The sequence below is a fragment of the Volvox carteri genome, assembly GCF_000143455.1.
Source record: "Volvox carteri f. nagariensis unplaced genomic scaffold VOLCAscaffold_42, whole genome shotgun sequence".
NCBI lineage: Eukaryota > Viridiplantae > Chlorophyta > Chlorophyceae > Chlamydomonadales > Volvocaceae > Volvox > Volvox carteri.
Genome location: NW_003307585.1, coordinates 1,062,374 through 1,082,754, shown reverse-complemented (window position 1 = coordinate 1,082,754; position 20,381 = coordinate 1,062,374). Strand labels below are relative to the sequence as shown.

At 56.9% G+C, this 20,381-nt stretch overlaps 3 protein-coding genes across 3 annotated transcripts in view; 1 reads left to right on the top strand and 2 right to left on the bottom strand.

Annotated features, from left to right (window-relative positions):
- Positions 1 to 452: 452 nt before the first annotated feature.
- Positions 453 to 8,308, bottom strand: VOLCADRAFT_64713 (uncharacterized protein; the record flags this gene model as incomplete). The annotated part of the gene is made up of 2 exons (XM_002954339.1): positions 453 to 668; positions 8,210 to 8,308. Coding segments are annotated over 2 exons (315 nt in total), but the record flags the coding sequence as incomplete, so codon positions are not given.
- Positions 8,309 to 10,842: 2,534 nt separating this feature from the next.
- On the top strand, positions 10,843 to 18,511 carry VOLCADRAFT_95258 (uncharacterized protein; the record flags this gene model as incomplete). The annotated part of the gene is made up of 12 exons (XM_002954408.1): positions 10,843 to 10,997; positions 11,165 to 11,247; positions 11,792 to 11,867; positions 12,458 to 12,584; positions 12,945 to 13,226; positions 13,735 to 13,939; positions 14,433 to 14,692; positions 15,067 to 15,273; positions 15,590 to 15,730; positions 16,456 to 16,552; positions 17,062 to 17,423; positions 18,011 to 18,511. 12 exons carry the CDS (start codon positions 10,843 to 10,845, stop codon positions 18,509 to 18,511), a joined length of 2,496 nt encoding a protein of 831 aa, XP_002954454.1.
- A 1,420-nt stretch (positions 18,512 to 19,931) lies between these two features.
- VOLCADRAFT_118736 (uncharacterized protein) overlaps positions 19,932 to 20,381 on the bottom strand; it is a gene marked incomplete at both ends in the record, with an annotated part of 9,170 nt that continues 8,720 nt past the window's right edge. The window contains one exon of the mRNA XM_002954338.1: positions 19,932 to 20,029. Coding sequence (XP_002954384.1) covers positions 19,932 to 20,029 — 98 coding nt within the window. The remainder of the gene's footprint in view (positions 20,030 to 20,381) is intronic.

Here is a 20,381-nt window from a genome sequence, read left to right as displayed (position 1 = left end):
AGTCTTATGCCGCAAGGACCATCAAGACCCGGGAGACGGGGGAGGTGTGCGGGATGATGAGGGGGTTGCGCGGTGCGTGCATGGATAGGTACATGGCTGGATGACTGGACGGAGATGAAACAAAAGAAATAAAAGACGAGGGGTGATGATAAATACTCTTCGTCGTCACTCCCAACATTTGCGAGCTGCTGAAGGCCAAGTCAGCTTGGCGAGCTGACTGGGATGGGCTGGGTGCAGAACTGAAAGGCGTTGGGTGTGTGTGGGGCTGTGGTGGGCGAATGCTAACAACATGTGTATATGTGTATATGTGTATATGTGTATATGTATATATGTATACATGTATATATGTATATATATGTATATATGTATATGTGTGTGTATATATACAGGGGGGAAGTAGGTTTTGTATAGGCGGGAGGGGGAGGATTTGTCCCACCAAGGTCATCGCAGCCTCACCCCCTCCTCCCAGGGTCTGTCCTCCAAAGCAGCTTTGCAACACATATTTTTTCCATAAAACGTATGTTGTCCCTAAAACACACACGTAGAGGCACGCACGTCCTTACTTGGGGGGGCACGTTGGGGTACTGCGGCGGGAAGTACAGGTCGAACACGAAACAGCCGCCGCTGTACGGCGTGTCCTCGGGGCCCACCACAATCACTTTCCATAGCTGTACAGCAGTCTCGTCCACTCGTACGAACACACTGGACGACTCTGAGAGCGGCAACAGGGACTCCAGGGAAGCCACCTAACAGATAGACAGACAAACAGACAGACGGACAGACAGATAGACGGACAAAGGGAATATGCGCATGTACGTCTCCACACACGTGATCTAGGACCCCGGCCTGTGGTCAAAGCAGTCCCGGGAAATGCTGAGCGCCCCGGGGGGTTGGGATTTAAAAAACCCTCCACGATGACGGAGACGACAGGTGAACGTGGGGGGTTCGCGGGAGCTGTTGATACATCGCACATGTTTATGTGTAGGTGTATGGGAGCCTAGATGTGTAGAACAACAGCTACAAGGACACGCCGACTGTACAGCCTGGCTTGTGCTCTCGCTCATTTTAAGACGGCAGTTCAGAGGGAAACGAAAACGACAGACAGAGAGACAGATAGACAGACAACAGACAAGAAGCAGGGAGGGCGCGGCGCTGTGCACATCCCTGAAGAACATTCGGCCTCCAATGCGTGAGCAAGCAGGCAGGCACACATACACATACAGGCATACACACGCAGATGCACAAACTGGCGCACACACACATACACACACATACAAAAGCACTCACACATACACACACATACAGACATACACACACACTGCGCGTACACCCGCGACCCCCATTACCCCGCTCCCCAAGGTCAGCAGCACACACGAACCTCCTTAGCCAGCCGCACCGCCCGTGTCCGCGGTGCATGTTGCTCGGATCGCGAATTGGATGCGTAGTGGTGTGCTCGGCCTAACCCCGACACCGTATCAACCTGCAACGTACCCCCCCCGCCGTACGAGTACGAAAGAAGGGGTACGAAAGGGGGCCGGGACAAGTACGATGGAGCTCCGAAAACTATTATACAGGTTGATTCAAACCAGTCCAAACCAAACCGTTTCCAAAAGCTTACACCATGCCCCGCCTGCACGAGAAACATACATCTACACCCTCACACGGTACTGGGCTGTGCAGCTCCTTAAGGGACTCCGGTGGGGAAAGACGAACCACAAACGAGTGAAGCTGCTGCCAGGGCCACACGCGGGACCCCAGGGGGGCCGCTGCGAGGCCTTGCTGTGGCCCGCACTCGAGTCAACCATTACCTTACTGAGATAAGTAGTTAGACAAATACTCACCAAAAGACAAATACTTTTACTAAATAAAGAATTACTCACTAAAAAGGTACAATTAAGGGAAAGCCTCTAGTGCTCTTTCCTGAAGAGTTATGAAGGAAAGGAAATGCAAGCAGCGCTGCGTCCGCTGCAGGCGGGCACACCACCCCAAGGCCCACAATCAAAAGCAGGATAGGGGAGGGAAGGAAGGCAGAGCGGGTTGGCTAGGGATGCGAACCGTGCTGCGCTCCTTACCACACCCGCACCCGCACCCGCACCCGCAACCCCCGTACTCAATACCCCCCTACTTCTCTCGTCCTCAGGGTGACATCTTTTCAGCAGGTTTTCTAGCTAACAAAAAGCTAACCCAGCTGACCACAGACGAACGCACCAGCAGCGGCTTCAGCGTCGCCACGTACAAGCTGGGCCCCGTCGCTGAACCCCCCGCGCTAGTGCTGGCCTGCGCGCCGCTAGCTGCCCGCTCGCCGTCAGCTGCCGCCCCTGCCGCGGCGGCGTTTGCTGCCGTAGCATCCTCCTGCCCCTGCCGTGACTGCGCCGCCGCCGCCGCCGCCGCCGCTGATGCCACTGCGTCTCCCGCTGCTCCTGCCGCCAGCGGCAGCGGCGGCTGCGGCGGCGGCTGCGCCGCGGCCGTCATCGTCGCCATGTTCGCGTCCAGGTAGAGCGCTAGCTGCATGATGATCTTGGCCATACGTTGGGTAGCCTCCGCCTCCCGCGTCGCGCTCTCCGCTGCAATGGCGATAAAGAAAGGCCCAGATGGCACAGGGTCAGAGGGGGCAGAGGGGGTCGCATCTGAAGGGCTGCATCGGCGGCCCCCTGCGCAAACGGTCAGGGACTTTTCAATCGACAGCAGGAGACAGCAAAGGAGCCTCGCACGATGGTGGGTTCAACCTCACCACCACGTACATGTGCACACATATATAATTAGCACCAACAAGAGGATGCATTCATCTGACTTACCTTTGTCGGGTGCGCGTACGGCAAATGGCAAGACGGCGGAAACGGAGGGCCCCGAGGGAGGCACCTTGTCCGTCTGAACGGTTGCGGGTCCCAGCACCTGCGTGATGTAGATGATAGGTAGGACATTAACGGCGACGCCGACAGACGGGGGCTTAAGCGACACAGCGGATAGCAGCGGCGAGGGTTAAGCGACATAGCGGATAGCGGCGGCCACAGCAGCAGCAGCAGAGTAGTAGCAGCAGTGTTGTTGTTTTTGCATGGGTGAGCGCAGAGGCGACGGCAAGAAGCCACGGGATTGCTCCCGAGGTCGCTCCGTAGTGCAGCGGGAAGCGGATCCACATCCCATCTCACGCTCACGTTTAGGTACATCTTGGCGGCGGAACGCAGCCCCGATGTGATGGTGGCCGCCACACTTCGTCCCGTCGACGACCTTCCTTGGTTCGTGCACCAGCCGGAAGAGGAGGAGGAGGTAGCAGCAGCAGCAGCAGTAGCACCGGTGGGCCCCTGCGGGTGCTGCTGCTGCTGCCGCTGCTGCCCCTGATCCGTCTCCATCCACAACAGGTCCTGGGTGCCCGGGCGGCACAGCTCCCGAAGCACCACCAGCAGGGCCGAGTAGTACTTGTGCCTGTGAGCGACCCACCGACCCACCGACCCAGGGGTAGAAGGGGGTTAAAGGGGGGTGGAGGGGGGAAAGACGCATCACGAGCGAGTGAAGCTGGTGCCATGGAAAGACTGATGCGGGTAGAGGGAGGAGGGAGTTCATATGATGATGATGATGATGATGTTGATGATGACGACGATGCAAAAAGCAGTACATACAGACACACTACGTAAAATGCGCAACAAGGGTAAGGCTCATATATATATATATGTGTGTGTGTGTGTGTGTGTCTCTTGGGGCCCTGATTCCCAACTCCCCCGAGAGGATTAACAACAACAACAATCTCCGCGCTTCATCTGTAAACTGTGTGTGTGTGTATTTACGCTGTGTATTACACCACCTTCTAGAGTTGCGTTGCCATTTCTAAGGTGCAAAGAGCCCATACGAGCCATAAAAACGTACTTTAGGACTTTTTCCGGTCTGCTTCAAACTGTTTTTCGGACTGTCTACGGGTTGGCTTTGGCCAGGCAAGGACTGAACGACAGAAGGAACAACTCGCTCCCCGCACACCCCCTCTTTGATGCAGCTGCTCTCGATCCGGCCTTACCTACCGTGCTTTTTATCCTACATCACATTGGCCCATATCGCCTCGCCTCGTATTGCCACATAGGCCTAACAGCCCCAAAGCATACCGCTCCACTGCCACACCGCCACACCCGGAGGATTATTATCCCCTTGCCACAACCCTGGAAAAACACAACAATCAAGAAACCCGAAACTCCCCACCCAACTCCCCCCCCCGGCACACCTGGCGCCCATGTCAGCAAACGACGCCATGTGAAGCTCCCGAACAATGAAAGGAACCAGACACGAGTCCCGGAGGACAGCCGCGCAACGCTCCGGGCCCAACCGCGGCTCCGTGTCGGCCGTGTCCATCGCACCGTCGCTGCCGCCACCACTGCCGCCGCTGCCAGATGCAGCTACTTCGGCTGTAGCAGTAGTGTAAGCAGCAGCAGCAGCAGCAGCAGCAGCAGTTGTCGTTGTTGCTGCTGCAGTCGACGGGTCGGCGGCGGCGGCGGCTGCGGTCTCCTGTGTCGCCGCCATCCCTGACCCCGCCGAAGCGCTAGCCGCCGTCTCGACTCCTTCCATGGCCTCGGCTTCATCCGCACTCCCCCCACCTTTGTCGTCGCCAGCTGCGGCGCTAACGCCGCCGCCACCGCCGCCATCCCCTCCGCCACGCGACGCCGCTGCTGCCGCCGCCGCATCTGAGACTCCCCCGCGGCCCCCTACAAGGGCCTTACCTTCTCCACCTTGTCCCTGCCGTTGCTGCTGTTTTGCCCTCCCCTGCGGCCCATGATGTGGCTGCTGCTGCTGCTGTTGTTGCTGCTGGTCCTCGACCTCCTGCGGTAGAAGGGGCCGCGGTCCAAGCTCCCGTACGAGGCTGCAGTACAAGTCGTCCAACAGCGCCTGGATTTCGGAGTCGCGCGCGCGCTGGGCCGCCTCCGTCGCTTTGGCGTCCCATTGCTCCCCTTTAGGCGGCAGGAGGAGACCCCCAACGTAGCCGAGGATATGCTTTTTTACATCATTAAAAAGATTCACATCTCATCAAAGCGCGAGAAAACAAACTGCTGCAACAGCAGCAACAACAGTAGTAATAATAACATTAAATAATAACAACAAAACGACGCATTCACGACATAGGAATGCGGGAAACGCAAGTAAGGACACAGCTATGGCGAAGCTGGCGGCGGGGGGGGCCTTTCCCAATCATTTAGGACTCGTCTTTGGCAGTCCGTGCAGTCGGGAAATCAACAGAGCTGACTCTTTCCGACTTCCTGCGTGTATTTTCTCCACTCCGCCGCTAACTCCGCCGTTAACTCCAAGTCAAACCGCTAGGGGCCAGGCCCAGCAGGCCCTAGCAGCCGCCGGGGCCCCCGCAACCTCAACCCCCGAACAGCCCCTTGGGGGTGTTAAAGACGGTTTATCCCAACTCACCATTCCTATCGTGGCCGCTGCCGTACCCCGTGCCGCGTGCCCAAACTACCTCTCGAGCGCGTTTCGCCCCCGCTGGTTCGGAGCGGCCCCGCTTCTTGCCCGCCTCTGCCAGCGCTTGCAGCCGAGCGGCGTCCTTGTCGTACGAGTCCCGCGCGCTGAATGGGCAGGATGGATGCGGAGGCGGAGGGGGAGAGGGAAGTTCGTGCGCGTGAAACTGGCAGTTGGCGGTTGGCAGTTGGTGTGTCAGAAAAGCACAATTGAATGTTCAAGGGGCGGCCCCCAGTCCTATTTTAACAGCACAGCAGCTGAACATCGTCATCACGCACGTATACGCATGTAATTACGCAAAAAAACAAATGGACACCGCGCACTTTTCACCCACTTTCGTTTCAGCCATACTAATCTACCTGTACAAAAACAAATATTAATACAAATTATAAGCCAACACAAATGAATAGAAGGATAAGAACACAACACGCCCCAAAACAATGCTCCAAAAAAAGATTGATGGATACATCAATTTTGAAAGTAATACACAAAAAATGCTATTACAACCATTAAATAAAGGATTCGTGAAGGAAGCGCAATAGAATGTATCTGTCAAAGATGCAACTCACGCGTACAGCTCCGCGATGTCGGGCTGCTGGATGCATGTGGGCGCCACCCCGCTGAGTGCCTCCAGGCGGGCAAGCCCTCGCTCCAAAGTCGAGTAGGTTGAGTTGGGGTGGCGACGAATATCGTTGGCGGGGTTGTCCAGGTCTACACAAGCATTGGTCTGCGGGGAAGAAAGTAATTTGTATTGACGGTTATTGCCGTTGTAGCGGTTGCTGCGGAGCAGTTGCAAGAGTTGGTTCACGGAAAAATTCTCCCTCTTAAATACCTCTTAAACAGCACCCGCTCAAAATCTAATCCCCCAAAATAATCCAGCCCTCTTTTGCATCTGATGTCATAATGAATAGTTGCTCAACTTGTCAAAAGCACAATCTGGCCCAAATAAATTTACCGTCAATTTCTCCCTCACTTCCAAAGATGAAATGTAGGTTACAAGTTCCGCATGAGCGCGGTGGGGGCCCGGGGGAGGCGACCGTAAAACCCCTCCAGGAGGTGGTGTGGGGGGGAAGAGGGTCCGGGGCCCCACGGACGGTCGACTGTCATCATTGAAAACTATTACAGCACCGGGAGAGGAGCGGGACGTTAACGTCCCTTTCCCGCTCGCCCGGGCTCCTTCGACAATAACAGCAGAGCCGCACATACGTAACAAAGAAACCACCCCCACCTCAGCCCTCACTCCTCGCCCCCCACCTCCAAAAATGCCTTGATCTGCCCGATGGTGTCCATCGCCGGTCGCCAGGGGTCCCAGTTCTCCAGTTGCAGCATGGGGTGTGAGGCCACAGCTCCCAGCAGTGGGCCAACAAAGTGCGGCCACACAATTTCTACCGAGGGCGGGAAAAAGGGGTGCAGCCCGCGCATGAAGCGCACCCGCAGGCGCACAGTCGAGTAACAGTACCGCCGGGACACCTCCCTCAGGTCCTGCGGGGGGGGGGGCAGGAGGAGGGAAAGACGAACCACAAACGAGTGAAGCTGCTGCCCCAGGGCTGCCAGGAGGAGGAGGAGGAGCAGCAGCAGCAGGACGAGGAGCAGCAGCGGGGCGCGCGCACAGGTGTATGTGGAAAAATAAGGGGAGGGAGAAGGGGGGGGTATTACGTGGCGTGTGACGTGATGCAAACTAAAAAAACCCTAAAGAAAAAACAACCGCAGTGCAAAACATACCCAATGCCGAAGGGATCAAAAAAAAAACAATGACGCGAGAAAAAACAACTGCGCGCGGCTCCCGAACCTCTAAAGCAAAGAAATGTCCAAAATATCGTCCCATAGAGGGAGAGAGGGTGTGTGTGGAGAGGGTAGGCTAAGATAAAGGCAACCACATGCCCGCAAACGGGAGCAGAGAGCTAACTGCATCAAACGCTCCGGAGTTCAAAGAGCCTATACCTCTCCGCCTGCCGCGTTTCATGTTTCATCAAGCATTCTCAGGGTTGAAACACTTTGAACAAGATTTGGAATGCCAGGTCTTCGTACAAGGTAATATAAAAAAACGCCAACCTCGCACACAGAGGTTAGCCCCGTGAATTATATGTATATGTCGATACGGGTCGTGTTCCTTAGTAAAACTCAACTGTTCCTTAACAAACGAAAAACTTAATTGTCCCTTAAAACAAACGAAACACTTGATTGTCCCTTAATAAACGAAAACCTTAATTAAAGTTTTTAAAAGAAAACAATTGTATGCAGAGATGGAAATGCAAATAATGGCGCTATCCATGTAAGTGCCGAAAGTACACAAGCCACTCCAAAAGCTTCAGACCCCTGAGGAACTACGCTGACCCATGGGTCATGGTAGAGGGCTATCCAGGAGCAAGTTTCAAAAAGGACAGTTCCAAACGAACACTTGCAACCTGTATGTATACCGTCTGAACACCCGCTCCTTGCTCTAGGCCAAACAATGAACAACTCGTTTGCCATGGACACGACGACATGCAACTTTTTTTGTTTTGTGTCCCTTTTTGGCATAATTTGTGCGCTAGCTGACGCCATATTGTCACCCTAAGCTAGTATTCTTCTTGGCCGTTTAATAAGGCCTTCTCGCAGTGTTGAATTGTGCTGCGCGGGTAGCGCTCCTTTAGGGCGTTTTGCACATTGGGACGCCCCGAGGGCGATGTAGAAAGACAAGGCACGATGGGTGTGTGGGTGTGGGTGTGGGTGTGTCACTGTTTCTCACCTTTGCTAGGGCGCTGCTCTCCGAAAAAGAGCCCAGATCCACAATCCAGTGGTAGAGGTCGTCCCCTCCCGTCTCCACAGAGCAGTCCACGTGGCGGGCGCGGAGGAAGTCCAACAGCTCACGTGACAGCATTGAAAACGCCTCACGGGGGTTGAAGATCTGCCGCTTGGCGGCAAGACCTTCAATTCAACATTTTAATGCAAACGTCCCGGGGTTATGAACAAGGGGCGGGGACCGGCGCTGTGTTAGGAGGGCTGGAAAGGAGACACGGGAGACCGGCAAATAGGGGGGAAGGTGCGAGGGAGGGGCCCGTTCCTGGTTCATTTATGTAATAACACTGGTCCCTCCCTCCATCTCCCCCTCCCTCCCTCTCCCCCTCCCTCCATCTCCCCCGCCCTCCATCTCCCCCTCCCTCCATCTCCAACTCCCTCCATCTCCCCCTCACTCCATCTCCCCCTCCCCCTTTGGTCAGTTCTACGCCTTTTGGTCAGTTCTGCGTCTGGTACACTCTTGCCCTGGCAGCAGCTTCACTCGTTCGTGGTTCGTCCATCCCCCTCCCTCCCTCCTTCCCTCCCTCATTCCCTCCCTCATTCCCCTGCACTACTGGTTGGTAACTCTTAACGTCGGCGGTTAATCGTTTTTATGCATGTCGTCCGGGTAGTTCCGCTGCAAACCACCCCTACCCCGGCGCCCCTACCCCACCTACACCCTCCCCTGACGTCCCCCCTACCTTGCGTACTGGACAACACTTGCTTGCCTGACTCCGCTTCCGCCGCCGCCTCCACGGCCTGCTCGTATCGTTCCCACCTACAACCACAGCGGGACGGCGCGGAGAGGGCCGTGGAGCGAATTGATGAAGTTGGGGCGGCGTGAGGTAAAAACTCTTTCGCAATGGGATGCAAACAGCCCACCACGCGCACCCACCAGCGCCGTGGTGGATGGATTGGTTGGGAGGTACATGTATACATGAAGGCCAAGAGGTGGTGGCTCTTTTTGGAGGCGTCCGGAGGACATCATTTCACGAGCTCTAGGCCGTGTTTAGCTGGCCCGCGCCCTGCGCACGCGCGCTCGCGGGGATGGCCACGACTGGGCGGAGGCGGAGGAAGGGGTGAGATGAGGAGAAAGACGAACCACACACGATTGAAGCTGCTGCTGTGAGAGGAGGAGGCGCGGACTGGGACTGTGTGTTGTGTGGGAGGGGAAGGAGGGGAGGGTAACAACGCGGATTGGTGTGGCCGATGAAGTGGTTTGTAGGCGGGAAGCGCTCGCAAAGGCCCATGCCCAAAGCCGTGGGTGGGTGTACACCTGTTTCCTGTACAACCCAATGTTTAGGAAGTTGAACCATATGCTCGTGTGCCGCCCGCTTCCTGGCCACCACAAAACCACACATACAGGCGCGCGTTCTTATAGGGTGTGACCAGGGCTCGGTGGCCTTAATGCGAAGCCCGCCATCTCGGCCGCCCTAATGGATAGTGTTCGGACCTTCCAAGGCTCATGCTGCAAAGAATGATCAAGTCACGTTCCTCGTCATCCTCGTCGTCATCCTCGTCGTCATCGTCACCGCTTCCGTCGTCGTCGTCCTCGTCGTCTTTCGCCGGGTCGTCATCATCACCGGAGACATCGTCATCGCCGCCGTATCCACCGCTGCCTGATGCGACGTTGTCCCAGTTGCCATCAGACCCCTCCTCCATGTCGTGATCGCTATCGGCACGCTTAGCAACAGCGCCATCGTCCTCCACGCTGATGGCCGTGCAAGCCGGCGATGTGTCCATGATACAAAGTCTTGACACGCAAAACACCTATACGGATATAGTGTTTGTGGGCGCGGCAGACGACGGATTATCCTAACTACAGGCGTCGTGATGTGCAGGATAGGTCCAAAGGCCCCCAAAAGGCAACTGCCGAGCAACCGTAGAACAAACTGGCCCGGACTGCGTCCGATGGAAAGCCGTCCTATGCTTCCTATCCAAATACATCGCCTTACACCAAAGCAGATCCAACACTTATAGCGTACCAGCGCACGATTCGTGTGTAACGCCGCTTGAAAGCCCCCCAGAATCTGTCCGAAGACGTATGATGGCTCAAAACGATTTAGGCAAGACGCCTCAATGCATGCTCTAGCGTGCAAATAACCGTACCACCCTGATAGCCGAGCGTCGGGCTAAACATAAACCTTGCCTACCCAAGTTTCTGTTTATACCAAGCTCCTTATTACTATGCCATGGTATTAAAACACATCGTCATATTCTTTACATGCAATCGTGGTTCTGCAAGGCAAAAGGTATGATGAGGCCGGCACAGGTTGTAACATATGTAGTACGGGAAACCTGCGCATTCTGCCTGTGTAACAAGGGATGTGCAAGGCCGAAAAAAATCTTAACCGAACACAAGCGTGTGCGTGGCGCGCCATGGCAGCAGTACAGCGCCGTAAGCGGCTGTCTGGCGAACTGGTGCGAGCTAGGACTGGTCCTTTATCCATGGAGGACAGATACCAAAACGTCGTATCGTTGAGACTCATATGAATTATGCGGACAAAGCGGTGCCAAACTTATTCAAGTTGCAGTTAGGACAGTTCGATTAGGAGAAGGCCTCGAAGCATACTCCATCGTTTTTAGAGCAGCTTAATTTGCGAAGAACTCTCTAAGCCACAAACTGAGACGAACTCTATCGCCGCTATGAGCGGCGGCGAGCCAACGCTTGAAGTACCCGTCTCTCGCGGTTCACGCCTCCATTTCTCATGGGGACTTGGCTCTGAGTTACGCCTTCTGGATATCCAAAATCCAAACACTGAGCAGGGAGGCAACGCCGGCTCTGCGACGCGAGTCTGTTGGTAAGCAAAGTATGACCGGTTTTGGCGGGCCTGCCTTTCGCAATTTCTTTCGCCCCTAGACTTCCAAACGTCCTGTCCCTCTTCCCCTTCGTATCTGCCCCCTTATGTCCTCCTGCCTGCTGTCTGCGTCTGCGTTGGCGTCCAACGTGGTCGATGGGTGCCACCAGGGGCCAGGCGAACAGCAACAGCCGTGCTATCTCCTTTGGAACTGCCGAGCAGTATGCAGAGGTACAGCGCTCTCGTCTCTCAGGTACGCATATCGGATGCACTTGCGTCGTGTGCAACGCACATGTTGTCAGCTGCAAAGTTTAACTTTCCGTACAAAGTACACCTTCAGACGTCCCTTTTCGTATGATCGCCGCGTGTCATCATCTTAAAAGGTCAAAACCTTCTTTTGCGTCAGGATATCGTCGTCATAATATTATTTACATGGTGATTCTGACGGCGAAAATCAATCCATTCCCATTTTTCCCCCGTCCTAGCTGAAACAACTTTTGCGCGTCTGGATGCATGCCTTCAAAAGCCTACCCGCACACACACATACGCCCTGCTAATCCCTGGGCCAGTAAAGAACAGAGCACCAATCCTGTCCGGTCAAAGTGTTGGATCCCACGCTGGCCTAGGGTTAATCATAGCCATCCCTTATGTCGGTCTGGCAAAGATATGAGATGCAGAAAATGCCGTTGTTACTGGCCTTAAAACAGCCCTCAAACCCCCGTACATATCTTTTCCAGCGAAATAGCCTGCACGCGTCTCTCACCCCGTCCCCTATGCTACTCCCACTTCGCTGCTAGGCGCGCGAGATGATGCCCATTTGGCGCGCGTGGCGTCGTACGCTCGTACTATACGAGAACAGCTGATGGGTGCACGGTGAGCCATGTCGTACAGGCCCTTTGGGCCCAAGGGGTCGCTCCAGGGGGGGGGTAGGCGGGGGAGGAAAGAGGGGGTTCATGAGTTTGTTGTGGTGTCGGGGGGAAAACCTCTTTCGTTCTTTTTTGTGGGGGGAAGGGGAGGGGGGTTCCGGGAGGAGGTGAAGTCGGGAAAACCCTGAAACCCAAACCTTCGCTCTCCCCCCGCCCCCGCCAACGTTGCCCCTAAATGATGAACCAGGAGGGGTTTGTTTCCTGTGTGTCCGATTTGTACTTTTTAAAGTGGCGTTTTTGGGGTCTGTTGGGATTTTATATATGGGTTGTTTATTACCTCTCTTTATTACCATTATGACCAGCACTGCCTCAAGAGGCAATGCGCCCGTACGGCCATTTCTGTTTGGGACAGTACTTGTATGGAGGTGACAACAACTTGATGATGATGATGATGGTGTAGATGATGATGACGACGACGATGATGTAGATGACGATGGTAGACGATTTTCTTTCCTGTTGGAAAAGCGTTCCCTGGCTGACGTGTCAACACCAACCTGACCACCCCCGAACTACCGAACCCAACTGCCTGCCGTACAGGGAGGAAATTCAGTCGGACGGCGGGCAGAGCCACCTGGAGGTCGCGCTGTGGCACTTGATGGAGATCTTTTTCGTGGACGCGCCTCGCCATGAGGGCAACCTGGGGGAGGCGAGTGCGTGTGGCTACGTGTGTGTGTATTTGTGTGTGTGTGTGTTTGCGTGTATTTGTGTGTGTGTGTAATTGTGTGTGTGTGTATCTCTCTAATTCCGGTGCAGCCCTTGTGTCCGCATTTCAATCCACTCTCCTTTGTCAGTTTTTTCTCAGTCTTGACTCTGTTGCTTGACTTGACTTTTTTATTCCCGTTTCAAATCGGTTTTGCGTTTTAATGTACTTGCTTTGTTCCTCTTAACTTCTTCAAACCTGAACCCCGCTAAGCGGGGCTGGTGTCTAGAAGGAGCCCGCCACGGAAGAAGCTCCTTGACATGACAGCTTCATTCTCGTTCGTGGCTCGTCTGCTCCTTCTCGCGCGCTCGCCCCCTTTTCCAGGACTTTGTCCAATGGCTTGCGTCACATTCCGAAGTTCTGGAGGTGGTTTCGGAGCGGGTTCCCCTGGCCAAGCGGCTGCAGGACGTGGTTTCCTCCCCTTCCCCCGACACCCACCCCGGCTACTGGGGCGTGCTTCGCCGCCTGGCGGCACTGGGTCGCATCTCCGAGGCCATGGAACTGTTGGACTGCCATGAAGTGCGGAGAGCGGTGACGGGAGGGGGGCAGAGAGGCGGGGGGGCCGCGGCGGCGGCGGCGCTGCAGCAGCCCGGTGTGCGGGCGCAGGTGAGGGCGGGACAGTGGGTGGGGACTTGGAGCTGGGGAAGATAGGTACAGGGAAGGGTACAGGGAAGGGTGTACAGGGAAGGGTGTACAGGGAGGGGTACAGGGAAGGGGAAGGGGAAGGGGAAGGGTACAGGGAAGGGTGTACAGGGAGGGGTACAGGGAAGGGTGTATGTATGTATGTGTGTTTTTGTGTGCTAATGGTCGCGTGTGTATGTATGTGTGTTTCTGGGGGGGAAGGGGGAGGGCGGCGGCGCCGGCGGAGGGTGGATGGATGGGTACGCCCGCATTCTTATTACGTTATCACACCACCACACCTCCCTCCGCTTCCTCCTTCCTCCTCCTCGCCAACCACCACCCCACAGCATCACCCGTCTGTGGCCCGTCTTATTCCGTCCTACCGCCACCTATTAAAGAGACAACCGCCTTTCACCCGCTTGCACTCCCGTGTTCCCGTACTCCCGTATTCCCGTACTCCCGTGTTCCCGTACTCCCGTACGCCCCGGCGCAGGTTGAGCTCACGGATTGTTTGTTCGTGTTGTTGAAGCGGCTGCCCCGCCTGGCCCCCTCGTCCGGCTGCCGGGACCCCCGGGCGCATTCCTCTCTGGCGGACTTCGCGGCCGCGCGGGCGGTGTGGCTGCGGGAGGTTCAGGACATTGCGGGCTCGGAGGGGCTGTTCGCGGCGGCGGGGGCGGCGAGCCGGCGCACGGCGGAGGGTGTGTGTGTGGTCCTTGGGAGTGGCGGGGTGGTGGTGGGGGGGGGGGTGGTGGGGCGGGACGGGGTGGAAGTGTGTAAAATTCCGGGCTATACTGGGCGGTTGCTTTTGACGAGTCCGTTCCCCGGGACGGATGCATGAAGGGGTTTGACAAGGAGCGGGGTGGAGTGGAGTGTAGAGGGTGTAGAGGGGGTGTGTTGGAGTGGAGTGGAGTGGAGTGGAGTGGAGTGGGGTGTGTAAGGGGGGGGTCAGGGTTGCTTGTTTAGGATTCGCGGAATGACCTTGTGAGTGTATAGTATGTATGCATCATGCAGACTAGTAAGTGTTTTTTCTTTAAGCAAGTGAGCAGGCTGAAGAACTGCCGATGTGTCCTTCAAATGCCAGAAAAGATGATCTCGGGGCGATGATGTTTGAGACACATCATGTACTTGGCCGCCACTAGTAGTGCGACCGCCGCCGCCGACCGTTACCCATTGCATTTCACAATGGCGCAGGCGTACGGTCCGTACTGGCGATTCTGTTGGGTCAGCCAACTGCCCTCCGAGCCGCAACTCGCGACTGGTTGGAGCTGGCGGCGGCGGAGGTCGTACATCGCCAGGCGGGGGGTGTGGTGGCGGCGAACCAGCTGAAGGCGCTGTTGGCGGAATGCCAGGCGGCCGTGGCGGCGGCTCGACGGGAGGGGGAGGGGGAAGGCGGGAGTGGGGGTGGGGGGGACAGCAGCGGGCTGCTGAATTGGCTGGCGGGGCTGTTGGAGGTGAGTGGGGTTTTGGAGGCGGGCGGATAGGGAGGGGGAGGGAAGACGAATAACGAACGCGGTGAAGCTGCTGCCAGGATGGAATGAAGGGGCGACCGGGACCGGGGGGGGGATGAGCTGTGATTCCGGTGGTAAAAACCACCGATTTGAACCCTATCTTTGGGGTTGGGAGCAGATTCATTCATTGGAATGTCCGCCGCCCGTGTGTCTCTCCACGTTCGCGTTCATATTGTTCACATCTGTGCGTTCGCGCTTTAAATCCGCATGCGTTGTTGTTGCCGCTGCTGTTGTTGCGTGCGCCCTACAAAGCCGTGTGTGGTTGGCTGGTTGTGCCTGCGCCCCTGTGTGTGTTTGTATGTATGTCTTCTGAGCAGGCCCTGACTGAAATGGACATTGCTGGTGTGGTTTCGGAGCTCACCACCAGCGGTCTGGGATTGGGCTGGCTGTTGGCTCACTCGCTGGAGCTGATGGCGGCCTACCCGGCCGGGGGAGGAGGAGGAGGAGGAGGGGGGGCGGCTCGGGCTGGAGGCGGTGGCGGCGGAGTGCTAACTCAGCGCCTGGCTGTTTCAGGATGCGACCAGGTGTGCGTGTGCGTGTGTGTTTGGGGGGGGAGACGGCTGTAGATTTAGGGGTCGTAGGTGTGTGTGGGGGGTAAATGAGGAGGGGGGACAGGATTGCCTGACGAGATGAGCCTTGTTGTCCTGCATTTTCCAACTTTTTGCCGTATTTTCTGTACCGTATTGCATGTCTGGCCTCTTGTCGTACATTACGCTGGACCTCGCGTGTGTGTGTTTTCCAGCTTTTTCGTGTCTTGTTATTTAAGCCATCCGCGCCTCTCCCCCACCCACATATACACATGCACATGCCCACGGGACATACATACATACGTACGTGCAGATGGAGTACTTTCGTTTGGCCTGGGCGGATTCCCTGCTACCCAACTGTATGAGTGGCGGTTGGCAGTTGGTGTTGCAGTACCTAGCGTGGTGCCCGCAGCACGGCGCAGCGGCGGTGGAGGCGCTCATGGAGGCGCTGCCGGTAAGGGGGGAGAGGGGGAAAACACACGTGCGTGCTAGTGTGTATATCGTGTGCGTGTGTATGTGTAATGTTACAGAGTGGGAGGCTTCTGGGCCGCTTTATCACATTGTAAGTTCTACGATTTATCACCTTATAGCACCATTCACCACTACCACACTGTCTTCGCCATACGAACAGTAAGTCCAAGGCGGCGGATCCAGCCTTCAGGGACCCCTCCTCATCCATTCACCCGAACAACCGTAGAGACGGAGGGTTCGGCAATCGCCACCAATCCAGCGTGCGAATCCAGTCCAACAACTGTGACCTCAACTCCACATCTCAGCAGCTAGCCATAATCTCGCGCTCCCGACTAATTCGGGGGTCTCCCCGGGAATCGAACCCTGGACCTTAAACCGCTAATTGCAGTAGTGTCAGCCCAGCCCAGCCCAGACCAGACCAGTGTGTATGTGTGTGTGTGTGAGTATATGTGTGTATATGTCTGTGTTTGTAATTGCACCGGGCACTTCCTCCATCCGCTCCCCGTAGAACGCTATACTCCGACAGCCGGACGGGAGTCTTTTTGCGTTCTGCGAATTTATGACCCCCTACCCGACCTCATTGAGTCTGATTTTCCTTGCTACTACTCTATAAAAGTAACCCGGCGTGCTGGGTTTTCCCCGGCTGTTTCCCCCTCTTCCCGTCCCCCTCTTCCCGTCCCCATCCTCCCGTCCCCAATCCCCCTCAAGGTTGACAGTCGGGATGTTCGTACATTGGAAAAGGCACTGGCTGCGTGTCGGCGTTTGGGACTGGGTGGTTCGGCGGCCGTGTTGTGTCGTATGGCGGGTGAGCGTTACGAGTGTGTGCGTATGTACGTGTCTCTGTTCCCACCCCACATGTCGTGTATCCCCCGCCCGCGGCTCTTGAACCCCCCTCCATACCGTCCTTCCAACCCCCCTTTCCCCAGTCACCTCCCCCCGCTCACCCCGCCACCTCCGTCCCTCCTTAACGCCGACATGTGACCCTTGCGTCTTGCTTTCTGCATGTCTTATTTGATGTACGACGATTGCACTTATGGATTGCCACATGCCCTAGCAAATCCTAGGTAGTAGACTATTGACAGATTCTTCAAATTCTCCAGATTTCTACATATACAAAATAACGTTTTTGTAAAATTACCCGGAATCTATCATTTCCTGATAAAGCTCATGTCCCTCGCGAGTTCTCCCCCCTCCCCCATTCTTGACTTCCCCATCCCTCCCCCCCAAACCCCGCAACCCTCCGCAACCCTCCGCCCCCGCCCCACACGGGGTTCAATGGCACTACAATAACAATGACAATCACACACACATCAGGTGTGGACGCTCTCAGTCGGGGCCACCTGGGCAGCGGAGTGCAGTGGATGGTTCGTGCAGGTGACACCCGCCGTACAGCCGCCGCGCTGCAGCTGGTCGGGGTTGCGGTGGAGGAGGCTCTGCTGGCGCGACTCGGTATCTACCAGGCGGGGGCCTTGGCGCTGCCGGGGGGCGGCGAGCTGGAGGCGTTGCTGGAGTGGCTGCCCGTGGTTGGAGGGGAAGCGGGCGGCGGGGGAGGAGAGGAGGCGGCAGGAGGAGGAGGAGGAGGGGGAGGAGGGGGTCGCGGGCTGACGTCATTCCTAGGGGATGTGCTGCGGCTCAGTCAGGCGATGGGAGCACTTGCGGCGGCTCGAGACTCGGGGGTGAGCGAGCTTGCGGGCTTTGGGGGGGAGGAGGGATGGTTTCAGGCGGGCCTGGCGCGGTTTTATGGTTTTGGGTGTTGATATGAGAGAAAGGAAGGCTCTTGTTGGCGATTTAGAGGAGGTGATGGGTTGGGCTGGGAAGGGGAGGGGGGAGGGGGGATTTGAGGTATGCACGCGGAGACGAAGAGGGAAGAAAGGAGAAATGGGCCCGTGGAGAGGGTGGGGGGGGAGAAGGGCTGCACATGTCGTGTCTTGGGGTTTTGCGCTGCGCCACTGCGCCTTGAGAGCCTCCGCCGTCCCTCCCACTCCCTTTTCCTCTTTTTGCCCTGTGCTTTCTCTTGGGGACCCCGTCCGTCTGCGCCTCTTCTAGCCTTCCGGCGGTCTGCCTCTCCATCGGCACCTGGATTCAGAGGAGCCAAGGGCCAGGGCCCGCTTAACCCTTTTTGCCTTCCGCCGTGCATTTCCCGTCGCCACGACCTCCTCCGCGTACTCATTCGCATTTCCCCCCACACACACACATACACACACACACACGCGCGCGCGCGAGCACAACCCGTGTCCGACTGCCATCCTGGTTTTCACCGCAGGCGCCGCCCGACGACCCCGCTACCCTTGGGTCACTCGCGGCCGGCCACGCCGCCTTCATGTCCATGGTCCGCCGCCGTACACCGCCGCGGCGCCTCTGCTTGCCGCTGCTCTTCTACGCCATCCCGCTTCTGGAAGCTTCCGCCGGTGGCGGCCGCCTCTTCAGTACGGATGACGTACAGCTGCTGCGGCAATGGGCCAGCGACTGCGCGCGCGGCGCCGTCGCCACAAGCATTGGCACGGCCGCCGGCAGCGGCGGTAGCGGCGGCACCGGTGGACCCATGGGCGCCCTGGCGGCGATGCTAAGGGTTCACGACCGCTACGCGAGGGACGTACAGCTGGCGCTTGTACGGGCGACGGCACGTTCCCACGTGCTGCAGTACAGTGGTGGCGGAAGCGGTTGCGGCGGCGCTTTGGGCGGTTTGGGTGGCAGCGGCGGTGTTGGCGCCGCCGCTGCAGGTGGCGGCGGCGGCGGCGGTGCAGCTCTGATGCTGCCGTCGTGAGAGCAGCCGAGGCTATGACTGGGTGGTGCCGCGGCATGAGGCCAATATCGATAAGAGCTGGCCGGGCCTTGTGCGTTATTGAAGGGGAGTTTTAGGCGAAGCAGCGGGAAGCAGCGGGGTCCGGTGGGTAGGCTGCGTGGAAAGAAGACGCTGTAGTGAAGTGTGGAAGTGAAAGGAGTGTGTGTGGATGGGAAGTGGTTGGGGGGAGGCTCCTGTAGAGCATCCAGCCTACACGCACATGTGGTGATGGTGATAAAGAGGTGGTGATAAGAGGTGGTGGTGGTGGTGATAAGAGGTGGTGGTGATATGCGGGGCCCTCGTTACAAAAGCCGTGTTGCCCTGGTGACGTCACACCATCACGTGAAAGGCGGGGGAGGGGGGGGGGCTTTGTTCCCCTCTTTGGGAAAAAGAAAGATTAGGAAGAAGGGAGAGGAGGAAGGGGGTATGGGGGATGGATGCTCTGCGCCTCGCGAGGGCGAGAGCATGGCTGGTGGCGGTTGGGCGGCTGGGGCAGAGCTGTTGGAGGAGGTCCGTTAGAGCCATGTGATGGTGTGTGTTTCAAGACGACTAACTAACGAGACTTGATGATGCGATGTGGATATATGTGTGGATATAATACCGTATGACGCGGTTGGTGAGCTAGGGGCTGGGAAAGAGGACGGCGAGGGGGAGGGCATGGCGGCGGGTGGCTTTGCTCGGTGGCGCCTGCTGCAATGGCCTTTTAGGGGAGTTTCCGGGGGGTGGTTGTGTCGGTGGTTGTAACGGTAGTGCCGACTTGATGTGTGGTTGAGGTTGGAGGGTTTCCAGCGGATCCAGGACGTGCGGAGGTTGTTAACGACAAATGACGATTGTGGTTTTCACATAGGACACAGACGGACATACGAACGGACAGGCGGCAATACGCCTACATAGGACCACTGGCATTGAACATTGAGTACATTTTGCCTTAGGGTTAACCCTAACCCTGCTGCAACGTTGCAGCAGGGCCCCTAAGTGTCACCCAGGTGTCCTTGGCCAGTAAGAAAAGCAAATTGGCAGGTAGGTACTAACCCTAAGTACTTTGATGTAAGAGTGCGTCTCCTAGGGGGGAGAGAAAGGGGAAGCCATCCGCGGGTAAGTGGGGTTGGACAAGACCACCTAACATGACCATTTCCATGTCGAAATTAAACATGCGGTGTCGTCTAAGGTGCTGCTGCTGCTGCTTCACAAGAAGGAGTTGACAAGCGCAAGGAACGTCCCGTACCCTACAGAATCCTCAACACCGCCCAAAACCGTCACGTCACTTCCAACCTTCGTGCTGAAGCACAACCACCTCTTTTCCGGACTCCTAGCTGCTAAGCCGATTCGCAACCTTGCATAAGAACCCCCCCTCTACCTCCCTCCCTCCTCCGTAAAACCTCTATCAAGGCCTACGCCGCGATCACGTCCAGAACTGGCTCCTCTCTTGCCCTCCCCACTTTTTCCCCCGAACAAAAAACACCAAACAGTGGGCCTGCACACGCGCACTGCCGGGATGGTCTATGGCGCGGGCGCACGTACGTCACAACGTCCGGCAATGCTTTCCAAGTTCTATCTCGACGACGTCCCGATAAAATAATCACCGTTTCGAAAAATTACTCGCGAATGTGCCTCGCGTATTCCTGCCTCACCTCTGTGGCAGGGCGGGGCGGGAACCCCGCAACCTTCCCCTTATTTCTCTGCATCCACAATCGTCCGAGGAATCAAAGCTAGGTGGAAGAATTACATATCCGGTGTACAATATGCTGCTGGGAAGATTTAAGTTATCGCTGGCAAAGCCTCACGTGCCCCTGCCTCTGAAAGCCCTGGAACTACCGCCCCCACCACTGCCGAACCGGCGCGACCCCCCCCC